The sequence below is a fragment of the Scyliorhinus canicula genome, chromosome 8, assembly GCF_902713615.1.
Source record: "Scyliorhinus canicula chromosome 8, sScyCan1.1, whole genome shotgun sequence".
In the NCBI taxonomy this organism is placed as follows: domain Eukaryota; kingdom Metazoa; phylum Chordata; class Chondrichthyes; order Carcharhiniformes; family Scyliorhinidae; genus Scyliorhinus; species Scyliorhinus canicula.
The window spans coordinates 79,085,068-79,104,048 of NC_052153.1; the positions used below are offsets into that span (position 1 = coordinate 79,085,068).

An 18,981-nucleotide genomic window follows, 5' to 3' on the forward strand; every position below is an offset into this window, starting at 1 on the left:
TCGTGATAATTCACTTTTTAAAATGGCTTCTGTGAAGGTGGGTAACGGAAACCGTATTGATTTTGCACAAATGAAATTCAGTATAAATAGTTGACAGAGTAGAAATATTCGAATATGAAATAGCAGATTCCATAGGTCCCAGCGAAGAATATTGGCAAAAAAATTTGTACTTTAATAAAAAGGAGACCTTCCTCGTTTCTAGCAGAACTATCACACTTCTTGGATTCGCCATTGTGACTGCAGGCAGTGACATGGGATGGGATTCTCCCGTACCCGGCGGGAATGGGGTTTCCGGCAGGAAGGAGTGGTGTGAACCATTACGGCGTCGGGCCGCCCCAAAAGTTCAGAGTCCACCGCATCTTCAGGGGCTAGGCCTGCCCCGGAGTGGTTGGCGCCCGTCGGCCGACGGGATGGGGGCTTGGCACCACGCCAACTGGCGGTGAAGGGCCTCTGCCGGCCAGCACGAGTCTAATTTACGCCAGCGGGACCAGCTACAGACGGGCGGGACTACGACCCATCGCGGGCCGGAGAATTCGGGTGGCCCTGGCGCCCATTGAGCCGCGCCGGACTTTGCCATTCTCTGAGGCGGGCGGCGCGACTCACGCCTGGCCGGTTTTGGAGGGCGTGAGAACTGGGAGGACGGCGGGGGCGGGTTTCACGCCGACCCCCAGCGATTCTCCCACCCGGCGGGGGGGTTCAGGGAATCCCGCCCATGATTTGAGTTTCACACACTGCAAAATGTTATTCTGGCCTGATCATGCTCAGCAGAGAGTATGCAGAGGAGTTCCAAGTTCTGCAACAATGCAAAGTTTTGAATAATACTTCATGGCAGCCAATCGTGGTACGTCATTTCAGTAAACCATACACAACCTATAATACTTTCAATGAATAAGTGAAACATCGATGCCGTATTGTAATATATATGTGCCTATGGGCACGATTCACTGGAAAAATGTGAAAGTCGGGTTTCGGGTGGGTTTGGCGAAGGCTGCAGTGCCGAGATTGACACTGCTATTCAACGGCATTTAGCCATTTTCTTGAGTCTTGGAGAGTTTCCCCTGTCAGGACACACTTAGAAAGTTTTCCTGACTGGGGAGCTGAGCTCACCAGCAGGGCCGGCTGCTCACAGATCGAGGTGCCATTTTAAAAGGCTGCCCCATTCTCTACCCCCCTTCGCATCCCCTTTCATGGGCATGCCCCCGTCCCAGGCTCTGACCTTTGGCCCTGCCCCTTGGCGGTGCTAACCTGGCACCTTGGCACTGGTATGGCCAGGGTGCCAGGCTGGTGGTACCTGGGGGAGTGCCACGGTACTACGCTGCCCCGTCCCCAAACACCTGGGGAGCTCGAGTAACCTGTGCGACCTCTCAAGCTGACATCACTCCTGGTCCATGATTGAGGGAAACAGTGCAAAATACCACCTGGTTTGCCTCACTGAGTGCTGAAACAAGTGTGGCGGGATTCTCTGATCCTGAGGCTAAGTGTTGACGCCGTCGTAAACACCGTCGCGTTTCACGACGGTGTCAACAGGCCCCCAGGAGCAGCGATTCTGAGCCCCTCAGTAGGCCAGCATGGCACTGGAGCGACCCATGCCATTCCAGCTGCCAAAACTGGTGTCAAATGGGCCCCGCGGGTCTGCGCATGCACGCTGCGACCAGCGCGAATGCACACATGCGCACTGCAACTGGCACAATTGCGCTCATGAGCGGTGGCTTCCTTCTCTGTGCAACATGGCAGAGGGCTACATGGGCCGGCGCGGAGCAATAGAGGCCTCCAGCCCAAGAGGCTGGCCTGCTGATCGGTAGGCCCCGACTGCGGGCCAGGCCACCCCCCCCCCCAACCAAACCAGGCTTCCCCTGAGAGGACTCACGCCGAAGTCCCGCCAGGTAAGACCACACGTGGACGACGCCGGCGGGACTGGAATTTTTCTTGCGGCCGCTCGGCCCATCCCGGCAGAGAATCGCCCGGGGGGGGGGGGCGCTACCAGCACCGCGTTGGTGCCAATAGCGCCGACTCCCCGCTCTCCAGAGAATCAGTGGACCAGTGTTGGGGCGGCATCGCGCGATTTGCACCCGGCCCGGTGATTCTCCGGCCTGGCGGGGGCTGAGAGAGTCCCACCCGTGGCCTTTTGTCTTGCACTCATCAAGACAATTCCCAAGAGTAACAAATGTAAAGAGAACAATACTTTATACTGCATAAGAAGAGAATGCTGGACTCTGATTAGTAGAAATATTGTCATGGAGAATACAGCAGTTAATTGATGGCTGACAGTTAACTGTCAAGCTTTGTTTAAATTCAAACCAGGCAGGTTGACTTTCATTGGTCAAGGCATTGCCCTGGAGAATGAACGGAGAGTGGCTGTCACTTCTTTTTTTAGTTGAAAAAGGCAGAATGCGTGTGCATGTTCTTTCTGTCTACAAAAGCCTAGGTTATGTGTAGTAATAGATCATTTCTAACATGCAAGCCTGACCAATAATCTTAAATTGTTGACAGTGTAATTCTTAGCATTAAGTGTGAAGCAATATTTTCAGCAGTAAGTCAACATACTTTATTATGCAAATTTTGACTGGGTCATTTGAAGAGCTGAATGTAGATGAATTAGAGGAAGGAGCTAAGAATTGATCCTGGAATATCTCCCAGTGTAACCGTGTGGACCTGGGAAGGGAAGCCATTGATAGTTTGGTAACAATTGGGTAGATAATGGAACCAGGCAATGACCTTTCTATGGAGGTTAACATCAGGAGCAGGAGAATTTTGTGGTCAAGCACATCACAATGCAAAGGAGGAATAATGCTTTATGGCTGATGTCATAGAGAATTGTTTTCACCGGTGAAATGGAAGGATGTCAGATTGATCAACGTATTGGGAGAAATGACCATGGAGCTGGGCGACGAGATGGAGGGATAGTTGGAGAAGAGAAGGGTCAAGTGTGTGTCTTTAATGAGGAAGTAATGATGGTGACTTTTAAAGGGAGGGGTGCAATTCTGGAGAACAGGGGCATATTTACTCTGTCAGCTAGCGAAGGATGTTGAATGGCAACGAGTGGGAATGGTGCCACCAAACCAGAAGGCAGGTGAGCTTGTGGAGGATAGCATGTGTTGGAGAGGGTCTGGAGGGAGATAGGGATTTATGGCTAGAGTGGAACGCAATAGGGGCAAATGTACGGGAGGTGGGGGTAGAGCAGCAAGGTCGGGACTCGCCTGATGAAGGAGTTACGCTCCGAAAGCTAGTGATTCCAAATAAACCTGTTGGACTTTAACCTGGTGTTGCCAGACTTCTTACTGTGCCCACCCCAATCCAACGCCGGCATCTCCACATCTGTATCTTAATATGTTAGAAGTATCCTGACGAAATGGACCAAATTGGATTAATGTAAACATTTGTTTGATTTCAAATGTTACTTTGGACTCTTGATTATTCCAATAGCATGATAAATACTGTTTTTATCATTACAGCATTCAGTTGCAGTCAATGTTGAGTATCTTTTTATATTATGCATGATAAAGTTAGTTTTTATCAAAAAGTCCTGCATTCACCTGCTTAGATTTTCCTTTGAGTTGAAGTTTAATGGTTTGATGTGTATGGATATTGGCAGCAAAAAAAGTTTCTGTTGATCTGAAATCCATGGAAATGTTTGGGACACAGTGTGGAATAAGGAAATTGTCCCAAGATGATAAAGCAATCTTGTAAGGAAATCGGGAATGAAAACCTGGCAAATGTTTTGTTACACAGACAGCAGCTCACTTGGATGTTGGTTGAAGTTCCACTTACACCTACATTGAACAGACCGAGGTAATCAAACGCCAGCGCACTGGGGAGTCTCAAGACTCTTGTAGCTGAGCAAAGCATGTATAATCTGGGAACCTAAAAGTTTGTCTATTTCTATGAGCTGTCCTTGGTTATTGCAAAATGGAGTCGTATCAAATCTGCTTCTAAGAACGTTTGAATTGTGACTTTGACCAAACCTTTCTGGCCCTGCCCGCAAGCGGGTTTTTCTGGTTCTGCTGAAGTCAATGGACCGTTGGCTGGCTCACTGCATCACAGAGGAACCAGAAAGCCTCAGGGTTTGAGCAAATGTAAGTAAACCAAAATGTGTTTTGGGCAGCACGTTAGCACAAGTGGATAGCACTGTGGCTTCACAGCGCCAGGGGTCCACAGCTGGGTCACTGTCTGTGCGGAGTCTGCACGTTCTCCCCGTGTCTACATGGGTTTCCTCCGGGTGCTCCGGTTTCCTCCCACAGTCCAAAGACATGCAGGTTAGGTGGATTGGCCATGATAAATTGCCCTTTAGTAACCAAAAAGGTTAGGAGGGGTAATTGGGTGACGGGGATAGGGTGGAAGTGAGGGCTTAAGTGGGTCGGTGCAGACACAATGGGCTGAATGGCCTCTTTCTGCACTGTATGTTCTGTGTGTGATGGAACCATTAAGTGGCTGGTCAATGTGACATTTACATCAATTTAAAACACTTTTTTAGAATTACTTCAGAAAAAAAATTGATTTGAGATGATCTTGTATTCTGGGAAGTGTAAATTCTACTATGCTCCCACATTTGTTGTTGCTGCATCCCAGAGACAGAAGAAAATAAGACGCCAAGTGCTAGAAATTTGAATATTTTCATCCCCAGATCAGAATATGTAATCTTTGAATTATATTGTATACATTTTCAGTTTCCTACTTTGTTATGTCTTATTGACACTAATTGAAAGCTTACATTTTATATTTATATATAATTATTAACTTTCCAATGACCACAAGTTTTATATCTGCTGCCATCATTTTTTTGTTGTTTTGGCCGACCCAAAATCAGATGTGATTTAATGGCAAGAGAAACATGTTTTATATATTGCATATTACAAAATCTGTACTGTTGATCTCAATGTCTGTCCTAGATTTAAGGTACTATTAACCTGAAAATTATAAAAGCAGAATGTTTATAAAAATCGTGCACAAGAAGTCTATGAACTGCTGTTGAGCACTACTGTGCCTTTTGTAGCTAATCACTGAGGATTTGCATAGAGAAATCAGATGGACCTGGGCACTAAGAGTCAAATACTCATTTTGTATTTGTTGTAAATTAATATGGAACTATTGATTGTTGGATTTAGAGTTTTCCTTTTTTAAGTGTTGTGGCAATGTCATATAATGCAGATCAACAAACCATGCTTTTAAGATCTTTAATGGAATGTGACAGGAGCTTGTTTGGGAAATAATAACTAGTGTTGATAGTAAACAGTTGGCCAGTTTGAGAAAAGATGAAGAATGTCTTGTTTGTCCTGGCCAGGGTTTGTCTTTGATGCAAATTAGTGTTAAATTCCATTGATCCCAAAAGGAAATATCATCTCTGGTAAGAATTCCTAATGGAGACCCATTGCTATTGAATGAAAGGCTGGCTTCTGCAGTTGAAGTTTTTTTGTCTTGACCCTGATGGGGATTTAACAAATCTTATTAACTAACACTTTATCTGTATGGATGTCAGGGGTCTTTACTGTTTCAGCTCTTTGATTAGGGTGATAGTGCTGGAAAATGTTACAGCTGCACTGATACTAAGCACTGATGCAGACTGTCTCATTCGTGGAGTAATAGAATCTCTGTACTGGTGATTGTTAATGAACTGTGTAAGTGGATCATTTTGGGCTCCTTTTGTACACTGTTGATTGCTTTACTATTGCATGGCCTTTTATTTTATAGAAGTAGAAAATTCCTGCGGTGTAAGTTCCGCAATATAGTGATTAATGAGAACCAGGAAGTAATTGCTATGATGGGAAATAATGACATTTAGTGCACAAAATTACTTTCTAGGCCCTTACAATAATTTAAATTTGGCGTGAAACAAAGTAATTTATTAAAATCAATGTTGAGTATCTTTACCTCAATTGTTCTGGGGATAACCTGAAAGATTTCCTATAATAGCTTGCCAAGTGAACCATAATAAAAGTGTCCTTGGTATAGAATTTACCCAGATAGTTGTGGCAATAAATAGTGAAGTTTTGCTCGTTAAACAGTAAATTTGATCTCTGTTGAAACTATTGTATTTGGGCAGAAAAGCATTCAAATAACTTTAGAAATTACATAAACTATTAACGTTTTTCTACTTGGAAAGAGGGAAAAATCAATTTTATTGCCGCGTTTGCACAAGTACTGCAGAATATAAATTGAAAATCATTATCAGTACACATATTGTAAGTAGCCCATTTGTTCTTGTGAAAGGTTGAGGGAAGGCTGGTTTCAGTGCCAAAATCATGGTTCTTTAGTCTAGGACAATAATGGTAACATTGTTCTCAGAGAATCTGATGAGATACAGAAGAACATTTTCAGTGACATTTTTTTTAATAAGTTAATTTGACCCATTGCATTCTTTAGCGATGTTTATTCGGGCTACAGGTACATATGAACGATGCGGGCTGTGGGAATATTTCAGCTACGTGAACTAAAATCTACATAAATGGACAACGATTTAAGCAGTAGCAGTAATTTTAATACTGTTTATGCATTGTTAATCTAATATCCCAAAATTTAAAATGATGAGTTATTTCATATTCACTTCTCTATAATTTGTGCTGCAGTAAAGCTAGTTTATTGTCCCATACTGTTCTGGTACTTTGTAATCCATAACTAGTTTAAATTTAAAATAAAATGTAATTAGATCTATTCATACCTGGTCTAGGTGTGAATTACCCTATCATTAACATCATGAATAAATTATTTGTGGCCGTAGAGTTAATCTTTTAATCCCATCACACCTGTTTTGCAAAACATAGGCATTTAGCATTCTCATTTGTCAGTTCTTTGGCTTTCTGTTATTTCTCATTTTTTTCCCCCCGTTTTTTTTCAAAGATCTCTCTACTTAACATCACGTGCTGAGAAGGTATTGTGTTGTTCAGTGCTGAAGGTTTGTTTCTGTCCTGCAGAATGTATTTTGTACATTTTCTTTAGCTATAACGTTCTCTAGTGTAAAACTATCAGATCTTAACTCCCAATTTGGATTGGATTGGATTGGATTTGGATTGGATTTGTTTATTGTCACATGTACCGAGGTACAGTGAAAAATATTTTTCTGAGAGCAGCTCAACAGATCATTAAGTACATGGAAAGAAAAGGAATAAAAGAAAATACATAATAGGGCAACACAAGGTATGCAATGTAACTACATAAGCACCAGCATCGGATGAAGCATACAGGGTGCAGTGTTAATGAGGTCAGTCCATAAGAGGGTCATTTAGGAGTCTGGTAACAGTGGAGAAGAAGCTGTTTTTGAGTTTGTTCGCCCTTGTTCTCAGACTTCTGTATCTCCTGCCCGATGGCAGAAGTTGGAAGAGTGAGTAAGCCGGGTGCGAGGGGTCTTTGATTATGTTGCCCGCTTTCCCCAGGCAGCGGGAGGTGTAGATGGAGCCAATGGATGGGAGGCAGGTTTGTGTGATGGACTGGGCGGTGTTAACTACTCTCTGAAGTTTCTTGTGTTCCTGGGCCGAGCCGTTGCTATACCAGACTGTGATGAAGCCAGATAGGATGCTTTCTATGGTGCATCTGTAAAAGTTGGTACGGGTTAATGTGAACATGCTGAATTTCCTTAGTTTCCTGAGGAAGGAGGGGCGTTGTTGTGCTTTCTTGGTGGTAGTGTCGATGTGGGTGGACCAGGACAGATTTTTGGAGATGTACACCCCTAGGAATTTGAAACTGCTAACCATCTCCACCTCAGCCCCGTTCATGCTGACAGGGGTGTGTACAGTACTTTGCTTCCTGAAGTCAATGACCAGCTCTTTAGTTTTGCTGGCATTGAGGGAGAGATTATTGTTGCTGCACCACTCCACTAGGTTCTATATCTCCCTCCTGTATTCTGACTCGTCATTATTCGGGATCCGGCCCACTATGGTCATATCGTCAGCAAACTTGTAGATGGAGTTGGAACCAAATTTTGCAACGCAGTCGTGTGTGTACATGGAGTACAGTCGGGGGCTAAATACACAGCCTTGCGGGGCCCCGGTATTGAGGGCTATTGTGAAGGAGGCGTTGTTGATCATTCTTACTGATTGTGGTCAGAAAGTCGAGGATCCAGTTGTAGAGTGGGGAGCCAAGTCCTAGGTTTTGGAGCTTTGATATGATCTTGGCTGGGATTATGGTGTTGAAGGCGGAGCTGTAGTCAATTTTAACATGCAACTGTTTTCAGAATACAGTATTAAATTGAACTATTTTCAGAAACTTTTATCTCCAAAGGAGATCCTGGCCCCATACTTCGTCCTGAGTATTGTATTGTTATAATTCTTTCCTTCCCTTTACTTTTCCATGTTCCTTTCTGATTTCCTTCCTTTCCTCCTCCCCCTGCCCCTGTTCCTCTTTGCTCTATGCAATCTTGTCTTCCCTTCCCCCTTTCTTCCTAATCAGTATTGGCTTGGAACAGGTCATGGAACAGGCTGATGAATAGCTCCCATGCTTTGTTGAAGCCCTCGTCCGATCCTCGGATGGTGTAAATGATCTTCTCCAGATGGAAAAATTCCAACAGGTCTCCCAGCTAGACTGCAGCTGTTGGTGGTGCTGCTGATCACCAACTGAGCAGGATTCTCCGGCATGTGATTAAGGAAGCAAGAGCACTAGCTCGCTTTCCCACATGTAGTTCTGGCTGGTCCGATACCCCAAAGACTACCACTCTCGGGCATGGTTTCACCTTCACCCCACAATCTTGGATATCGCCTCGAAGAACGCCATCCAGACCCCGACAAGTCTGGGGCAGGCCCAGAACATGTGGGCATGGTTGGTCGGGCCTCCCTGGCAGCATTCACAGTTATCCTCCACCTCCGGGAAGAACCTGTTCATTCGATTTTTGGTTAGGTGTGCTCTGTGCACCACTTTAAACTGCATGAGCTTAGCCTTGCATAGGATGAGTTGGAGTTGGCCCTACTTCGTGCTTCGCTCTAGAGTCCCTATCCTACTTCCATTACGAGTTCGTCCTCCTGTTTCTGTCTTCCCTGTCTAATGGTGTTCTTGCCGTTTCTTTTTTTTAATAAAATAAATTTAGAGTACCTAATTCATTTTTTCCAATTAAAGGGCAATTTAGTGTGATCAATCCAGCTACCCAGCACATCTTTTGTATTGTGGGGGCGAAACCCAAGCAAACACAGGGAGAATATGCAAACTCTACACGGACAGTGACCCAGAGCCGGGATAGAACCTGAGGCCTCAGCACCATGAGGCAGCAATGCTAACCACTGTGCCACCCTGCTGCCCTTTCTTGCCCTTTCCAAAAGTCACCTGTACGTGTCCCCACAGTTCTCCTCCTTACAGTCCACATCCAACAGTTCCTCCAGCAATGTGTCCCTCGGGGCCCGAGGGTACCTCGTTGTCTCCTTGCGGAGAAAGTTGTTGATTTGTAAGTACCGGAGCTCCTGTCTGTTCGGTAGCTCCAGTCCTTCCATTAATTCATCTAGGGTTGCGCCTCTGTCCCCCGTGTAAAAGTCCCCGACCGCCAGTGTCCCCCCCCCTATCCTGTCTCCATTTCTTAAAAGTGGCGTCTAGCATGGCTGGAAGGTATTTCTGGTTACCACAGATGGAGGCCAATGGGGGACATCTCGTTTAAACCGAAATGTTGTCTCATTTGGCTCCATGTTCTCAAAGTGGCTGCCACCACTGGGCTGGATGTGTATTTTGCCAGGGGAGGAGGGTGGCAGCGCTGCCGTGGCACGAGCTCAGAGGGTCGTTCCCTTGCAGGAGGACTCCTCCAGCCTAACTCATTCCATATTCGGTTAACTTATCCATCCCCGCACTCTACTTTAAATCAAATCTGCCCAAACTAAACCATTGACATTCACCGTCTGGTTTGATAAAACAAAAACCTTTTGGAAAAGCAAGGATCTCTCAATCTTCACATGATGAAGGGATTTGCTTGTCTGCTTCGAATGCATGATGGGAAATTCTGCAAACTATACATGCTCAGAATGCACAGTTATAGTTGGAAGCTCTGTGCCACTTCCAAAGCTAAAAGAATCAAATCCAAGCTTAGGTTTTTAAGAAATGCTGAGACCTTGAAGTAAAGCTTCAAAAAAGACATCAGGGCACAAAATGAATGATAAATTTAATCAAGTTATTGTGAAATATGACTTTAAGTATTTTGTTTAAAACTTATTTTCGACATTATAAATTTCAGTTACTAAGAAAAAATTACAAATATAACATTTTTGATAAACATTTTGATTGGTTCATCAACAAACTGACAGGCAAGTGGTTAAACTGTAAATTAACATTATAAATATTTATATCCACAGTTTCAATTTTAAATGTTGACTTGAAAATTGGATGGAAATTGCATGCTTATGAAATATTTTAATAAGATGAATTGATATTCTAGAGTATATGGAAAATGCTATGCATCAAGTCCTGACATATTTCAGATCAAAATCCCACACTTAAGATTATTTTGTCAGCACAAGTGTGTGTGTGTGTATGTGTGTGTGTGTGTGTAAAGTGTAGTCGTTTAAAACAGTGGAAAATGCAATATATAGAAATCTCTCTTAATCAATTGTGACACAGTAGAAGTGCATCTGAGTACTTAATGGAGTGGTTAATATTCAAGCAAACCTTCAAATAAATTGAGAATGGTGCATTTTATCAGCTTGTTCCTGTAAGGTAATAAACAATCTGGCATATTGGTGTTAAATGGGCTGCAAGAACTCCCAACTAGGACAGTGTTCTTGAGAGACATAAAGAAACATTATTTTATTTGATTTCTTTGTAAATAAAAGTGATATAATCAATTCATGATCTACCAAACAACATCAGGGTAGCTTTTTGTGCTTGCCACCTCGACATTAAGCACTGTCAGAAAATAGTGCAGAGTAGAAAATTGGTTGGGGAGAATTGCATGCCTGGTGTAGAACCTACCCTGTTTTCTTCCCATTAATTTAAATGAAAGGAAAGTTAGGCAGGTTGTGTTACTGGGATGCAGTCTTCCTCACTCGAGTTTGCTCTTGTGACCCTGTCATTCAATGCTTAACTCTCAGGCAATGAGGATGAATGTCTACCCAGCAGTATTTAGGAGAGTTTCATGGTGAAATGTTTGTGAGTGTACATAAAAAGAATAACAATGGACAGAAGGAAGCCATAAAACAACAGTCTCATCATTAAATTAAATGTGCAAATTGAGATTGGATAAGTTTGTACCTATATTTTGCATATGATTACGTGATTTTAATTGCCCCGTTTTTTATTTTTCTGGCATGAACCATTTCAGAATTGGGTAATAATTATTGATGGCAAAGATGTGCCACATTTGTTACGATTAATGGTTCAAGTGAAGAAATTCCTCTTGTTGCTGTATTCTGAAGTTGTTTTATCATCACGCATATAGGAAGTGGCTCATCCCTGACATGCACCGGCCTGAGTCCAATACCGAATCACTGCAGTGTCGCAGATTACATAGACAATTAACTGTTTTTAAAAAATTTTATATGCAGATTTTCTTCCGTGCTTGGGCTTATTCTTAGAACTCTGTGCAATATGAAGTTAGATCATGACCAAACAATTCATGGTTAATAACAGAAATGATGCCTTATGATGGATATATGGAAAATTGTAGTATGTTTTACATTATGCAGCTAAAACCTTTTCACTATTTGGGGATGCATTATAAAGCATGAATTTGTAGAAAAGTTTTGCTTCATACTAATATAATTTTTAAAAATCTTGGTCATAATAACTGAAAATACCCTTTTTTCCCCTTAGTTGGTGGTAGAGTGAGTCAAGAATTATCATACACGCGACAGAAGATAGGGGAGGAAGCCATGTTCAATCCTCAGATCATGATTCAAACATCTCCTGAGGAAGGTGCTAGTGTTCTAACAGTTGAAGCTCTGCAGCAGCACCTTAGCTCTGCATTTAATGCCAGCAGGGTGCAAGTTTATTTGTACAACAAGTAAGTGACACTGATTCAATCACATCTCTTGATATTTTCTAAATTATGTGGAACAGTTTACAAAATCAAATTAAATCTTTGTTCTTTATGGAAATTTGAGCTTTCAATGTAGGCAAATATACCATGCTGTTACTTTTCAGACCTGTTTTAAGTCTGGTCCAGTCTTGTAGAGGTGCAGTCAGATCATCCGATTTTTTTTGTTTTCAATTTATCTTGCTGATACACTTTTTAAACAAAGGATTTTTTTGTCTCTTTTTTTTTGTCCTCCTCATTTAGACAGTGGACCTTAGACAACTTATGTTATAAATCAGGAGCACTTGTAACAGAAACTGGTTGGATGGATCAGGTGAGTTTGGATTCCCCCCCTTAAACTAAACTGAACTTTTAAAAATCAAAATATTCCATTGGACAAAGTAATGTCTCCTCTTTTAATTTTTGTTTTTTGATGCTTGCAATACTTGTTGAGCTAAATGCTTGCTTCTATATTTTCACCAGCTTATTGAAAAATTGTATCCCTGTGTAATAATCACACCCTTGGATTGTTTCTGGGAAGGTGCTAAGTTACAGTTGGGAACAGTCTACTTGCCGTAAGTAAATCTTAGTTGTCTTAGTTTTAGTTCCTTCAGTTGAAAATTATAGGCAGGATTTAACTAAATGGAAACAAAGACCAATAGCGAGCGCGTTTAGGCATGTGTTTCCCGGCGCTTGCAGCACCGAGAAACACAACACTATAAATTGGCACTCTGCTTAAGATAGGGGACCTCAGCGGGGAACTCGCGGCCTAGGCTGCACATAGCCACGTTTTGTGCACTGAGGAGCTTCACTGGGCAGAACTCAGTGTAGTGAGAGATCTCTGGAGCTGAAGTGATTCTTCAATGACCATTGCTTTTGAGCCAGGAGAAACAGGAGTGCTCCCCAATCCTACAGTGTCTGATTGCTGTTCCACATCTACCCAACCCCTGCCCTCCAACCCCACTTCCTGGGACTTAACCTTCAGGCCGCTTGCAGCGGAGCAAGTGACCCGATATTCATTTTTCAAATGGGTAAGCTGCCTGTGGAGTTGCGACAGGAGCCAGCAGCCTACCCACTTAATAGTAATGAGACTCGAGGCACAATTTCATGCCAGATGCAAACCACCTGGTTCTAGTCACTCGTTTTGGCCACAGTCACACCTAAAACCAAGCACCGGTATATTTTTACCCTCAATCTTTTTACCCAGTTCACACAGCAAACATTTGGTGCCATCAATCTCTGTTCTACTGCCCATTCACATCACTCAATTAAGACTTTTGCCTGCTGACATCAATTAAGAGGGAGTAGTGAAAACATATTTTCTCACATGCGACTGCTTATCAGTCACTTCCATTTCGTATTTAGACACGGAACGTTATGTAGATTTATAAGATGATGAGCCAAAGCAGAATTGTGAGTTATTTGTTCTCTCCCTCTGAGACTTTGGAGGTTTGTTGGAAGGGTAGGCAGGCACGGGGAATTGCTAAAGTAAAAATGGGATTGTAAATAAGGGTTTTGTGTTTTCTGGTTGGGAGAGTTGAAATAATGACTCAAGCTTGGTTAAGCAGATACAATGTGGTTTGAACCACAAAATAACCCAGCCAAAAGCCTCTCCAGTCTGTCAGCATCAGGAAGAAATTCAAAAGCGGGGGGATGTTGGTCGATTGCCAGGTTGTCAAAGAGCATAAAGAAGTAAGGTATCATTAGTGGTAATAAAGGTCAGGTACTATGATTGATTCAAATAGAAAAACAGTTATTATAATACAGGAGGACTGTAATCAGACATTATGTCACAATCTTTTGATGCTGCCAGATGCTAACTTCTTATCCGGTTAATGTGCAAAAGTGACATCACATATTTTCACAAGTGGAAAAGTCTCAGTAGGCACAGGCTGTCAGCACTTACATATCAAATACTAATTTATCTCACAGTATCAATCAAAGTAACAGGCAGAATTTCGAAGCGCATATCTGTTAAAATATTTATATTTCTTTAGATTTAGCAGAAACTAATAACTATCCAGGGAAAGAAATGTTTATTTTTTTGGAGATGGAAGGCAACCAACATTTTCGCTGTTCACTCCTTTTCAATTTGAAGAAACGTAGTCAATAAGACAGTATTTTTTTAAATTCCACTTCAGTGTCTCAACATATAAATACATATTTTTAGCCCCACACTCAAAATTCTTTATTTTTGTGAGGATTTTTTGATCTTTGGACTTTATTCTTTTTGCCTGTTCAGCCTGATACCAGTGTAGGATCGGCTTCCAGCTCTCCAATGCTGTTGGTAGCCTCCAGGAGGTGCTAAAGATCACCTAAGTATGTCCTTCCCTCTAAATTTCTATTCTTTCTACTGGGAATCCTTTCAACATCCCACTTGATGCAAGTTTTATATGGAACTTCACCCAACTCCATGGCATTGTCTATTAGCATACAAACACTCAACTTCACTGAGCCTCTGAAAATATTCATTTTGACCCATTGTGAACTGATGGATTTTAGCACAAAATTAAAATGTTAATTTTATTTTTCAAGAATGCAAATTTAGAGATTTTATGTGGTGAATATTTTGAGTAACACTATAAATCTTTGTAAAGTTTATGGTTCACGATACTCTTATCTGTTAAACTTCAATGAAATTGATTGGGAATATGAGGCTGAATTTCTTGCTGATGTATGGCAGAAAGTGGTGGGGAAGATTTTCAATATTGTGAATTGGGCACCCATTATACAGCTCAAAATTTTCCTTTCCATCTCTATGGAAAGAAAAATTGAGTTGATGTACAATGGGCAGTCAATATGCTACCACCAGTTTTCTGCCTGCTATTGGAAGTTATGATCGATCGCCGTGAATTAAAAATCTGTGCGCCAATTTCCCAACGTGCTTTTGGTGTGGCAGCTCATTTGAGGAGCGCCAAAGTTGAAAATTTACCCATGGTTTTTTTCACTTGCTTACAGCAGCAATGTTGCCATGGTTTTGACTTTTCTTCTCACGAGTTATAGAGCCACCCATGGGGGACACCGCGGAGATAAGGTGGTTCACAGGGCAGCCTACAAATATGGCTGCAACAAAAGTTGTACATTGTAACTTGCTTTTTTTTAAAGAAAATATTTTATTGAAGCATTTGTAATTTTCGCAATTTAACATATTGACATTTCTAAAACAACCGCGCGGGTCAACGCACAAAATACCCCCTAATATAACAACAACAATAGACCACGTACCCCACTTCTCCCGCCCTATCCCCAATGACCCGTATACTAAATTCCCTGTCTTTTTTTAACATTACCATGCCTCCTATTCCCCCCCCCCCCCCCCCCCGCCCTTATTCCCTTTCCCCCTTACTGCTGATGTTCAGTTTTGTTAAAGAAAAAGATGAACGGCGCCAACTCCGGGCAAATCCCTATATTCATCCTCTTAGAGCGAACTGAGAAACTCTACCATATAGCTGACCCACACTCCTGATTTTGGGGGCTCCGAGTCCCTCCATCTCAGCAAGAACCGGCCCACCAGGAAGGAGAAGGTCAGGATATCGGCCTCCCCCCCCCCCTTGCCCCCAGATCTTCCGACACCCCAAATATTGCTAATTCTGGACTCGGAGTTACCCTACCTTCCAGGACTTCCGACATAACATCTGCAAATCCCTGCCAGAATTCCCTCAGTTTCGGACATGCCCAAAGCATATGACCATGGTTGGCCGGACTACCCCCATACCGGCCACATCTGTCCTCCACATCCTCGAAGAACCTACTCATCCGATCTATCGTCATGTGGGCCCTGTGGACTACCTTGAACTGAATCAAGCTGAGTCTAGCACAGGACGAGGGTGCATTTACCCATTTCAAGGCTTTTTCCCACAGTTCAGTTTCCAGCTCCCCTCCTAGCTCCTCTTCACCTCTCTGATAGGGGCCCATTCCCACTTTAACAATTCCCTGGTAACTTGCTTTTGTCACTACAAAGAGAAAGCAAAGATTTGCCTGCCTTTAGTGAACTTGCTACGCTCTCTTAACATGGAAATCTTGCCCACAGAGTGATATATATATAACCATCTGCAGTATAGCATGTGAATATTTGATGCCATATGGTATCCTAATGAATTAACTATCTGAATATTTCATTAGATTGAATTTTTAGCACGGAAAGACACCATTCGGTACAATAGGTCTATACCAGTGGGCTAGATTTTATTAACTGGAACTAGGGTGTCCAAAAATGGCAAGGGAAGACAGAAGGTGGGGGTTGGGGGGAGGATGTGTCACCTTCCCATTGCCATGCTATCTTGCTTGTGGCAGAGAAGGTGTTGGACAATCCCCCCATCAGTTAAGTCAATTAAGGGCCTCTTTCCATCACTGGTGTTTTACCTGTGGCCAGTGGATCTACTGCCTCGTGGGGAAACTGCCAGGTGAACTCAGGTGGCCTCCCAGTGAGTTCAGTGGATGGAGGAGGAATCTCCTATTTGGGAACTTGGCCCAGAGAAGAGCTCCCTGGCAGAAATGGCTGCTTCCATGGCTATGACTGCCCTTGCCCATGACTATGCTTGCCCTCATGTGCCCACCACTAGCTCCATACATCAGTCTCACCAGGGCCTGCGTGATTGGTTCTGGAGCCACTCAACCTGGTGGGAGGATACTGTACTCTGTGGCGTCCTCTTCCAGGTGCAGTTCTAGCGGCGACCACAGCTCCCGGTGATGCTGGTGGGTTGCTGAGCTCTCTTTCTACCACCGCACCTGGTTGGCTGATAGCTCCAAGGGGTAGGCAGCTATCAATAGGGGTGGCAATCCTGACAGCAATCAATTAGTTCATAATGTAACTAAGCTCATAATGCGACTCCTGTCTGTTGTAACAATTTTTAATGTTATTTTGTAATTGAATACTATATCTATTTCTTGACAGGGGTAAACTGCCATTGCAGTGGACGAATCTTGACCCCTTAGAATTCCTGGAGGAGTTGAGGAATCTAAAGTATGAGGTGGATGGTTGGGAGGAGATGCTGAACAAGGCTGGGGTTGGACATGGTTACATGGATCGTCCATGCCTGAACCCTGCAGATCCTGAATGCCCACATACTGCCCCTAATAAAAACTCAACAACAGTAAGTAATAAATATAGACCTTCTACCTAAATTAGGATTCATACCATGGTAATTATTACTGACCGTTCATTGTGAAGCATAGAAAAAGTGATAATTATGGGCGTGATTCAACCAAAACATGTCCGATTTCGGGTAGGGTTTTTCTCGGTGCCTGCAGTGCCGAGGAAGACCCCCTATCCAAAGACAGTTGGCTGTTTTTGTTTTTTGATTCGGCGAGCAACGTCCTGTTGAGACCGTATTTGCGTAATTTCCTGCACTGCTGAGCTCAGCTCGACAGTGCAGGAAGATTACCCATGGATCGCGGCGGATCTTTTGACCCTACTCAGTGACCCCACCACGGCCTCTGGATTCCCCCCCCCCCCCCCCAACTTACCTCTTCCGGGGGTCCTCAAATCCCCACATCTTATGGGCAAGGCAACCTCGGGTCTGACGCCTAGAACAGGCAATCGGGCATCCGGGCACCTTGACACCGTCAGCCTGACGCCCTGTCAGTGCCCCCAGCAGCCTGGCAGTGCCATCTGGGCACATGAATAAAGCCAGGGTGCTACTGCTAGGGTCACTGGATGGCAGTGCTAAGGTGCCTAAGTGCCAATGGGAACACCAGGGTATCACACTGCCCAATATCCAACCACTCAGAGGTCTTCAATCGCCCACCACGTGCCATTACGACTGATCCTTTTTTGAGTGGGCCAGTACTAAACGATGCCCTGACGAGTTCTTCCAGGTAAGGACGTGTATTCCAGGCTCTGGGAGAATCCTGCAATTGCATATTTAAATAAGCCTAATAGCTCATTTAAATATGCATATCTTGATCTTGCCCAGCGAATGCGAGTTTCAGATCGCAACGTCTTGCGAGGCGCTGTTAAATCCCACGAGACATTTTGAGCGTCACATATCTCGCAAGAGGCCTCTCGTGGGATTCAACAGCCTCATCCCAACACCAGGCCGAGTGATGAGGCTGTTGAATCGTATCTTCTGGTAACTCGTCTATATCTAAGTGTTAATTAAAAGTCTATTTGAATTGTAAATTGAAAAATGTGGAAAATAATGGACCCTCTTGTTACAGTTTGTAATTAAATGTACCCAGTTGTCTAATGATGCTTTATTACGTTTGCAGCCTCTTGATATTGCCCGAGTGTTAAATGGTGGTTGCCAGGGCCTGTCCAAAAAGTACATGCATTGGCAAGAGGAGCTAATTTTAGGGGGGACCGTAAAGAACAGCAGCAGAAGACTACACAGGTAAACAACCAAACTGGACTAGAACTGAAATCAACCCAAGTTATGGTGTTTAATTCACAGTATACAACAATCCATAAACAATCCGAAAATAAGCAACATAGGATCCTTTGATCAAGGCCACACTATGGGCCCCTGATTTTGAGCTCCCACCGGGGTTGGTTATGGAGATGACAGACACTCCTGGGAATTTTATACCCTCCCTACGTCATGTGTTCGTGTGGTGGGTGGGAGCATATTTAATCGAGCATGAGTGTGCCAGGGTGAGACCCCACTACCTTCCTGCCTCTGCCCCAATTAAGTACAAATCTGGAAGACATGTTGATGGAATTCCAACACTGGCGCCAATTGAAGCCCTTAAATGGGCAGTAAATGCCTACTTTAGGGCTTCGCACTCGTACAGACAGAGGGTACAAAATGCAAATCCTCCCCAGGAGCATTGGGGGTGAGGAGGGGTGGGGGGTGGGTGGAAGGAGAAATGGGTCACTCGTTCAAAGGCACTCTGTGCCTGATTGAGTGACCTTGAGTGACCTGGCATTGGTACGGTGAGGAGGACATTGGGAGAAACCACTGCCCTTTCTTACCCTCCTTCTCACAGTCCCTCTTCGCCTGATGGATTTCTGTTCCCACGGTCCTTGATCTGAGGGAAGGCCTGTTACTGGCCACATAAAGAAACACCTTTGCTGTTTATTTGCAACGTAAGGTGGCAAGACAGAGTCCCAACACTGATGTTCTTGCAAAGGG

At 43.6% G+C, this 18,981-nt stretch overlaps 1 protein-coding gene across 5 annotated transcripts in view; it reads left to right on the plus strand.

Annotated features, from left to right (window-relative positions):
• The window catches only part of ptch1 (patched 1), a 104,159-nt gene that overhangs the window by 26,368 nt on the left and 58,810 nt on the right, over window positions 1–18,981 (plus strand). For all 5 annotated transcript variants that reach the window (XR_005461588.1, XM_038804796.1, XM_038804794.1 and 2 more), the window contains exons 3-7: window positions 11,707–11,896; window positions 12,173–12,242; window positions 12,392–12,483; window positions 16,803–17,001; window positions 18,119–18,240. Coding sequence is in view for 4 of the 5 variants with exons in the window: in XM_038804796.1 (XP_038660724.1) it covers window positions 11,707–11,896; window positions 12,173–12,242; window positions 12,392–12,483; window positions 16,803–17,001; window positions 18,119–18,240 (673 nt within the window). In the remaining variant the exon portion in view is untranslated. The remainder of the gene's footprint in view (window positions 1–11,706; window positions 11,897–12,172; window positions 12,243–12,391; window positions 12,484–16,802; window positions 17,002–18,118; window positions 18,241–18,981) is intronic.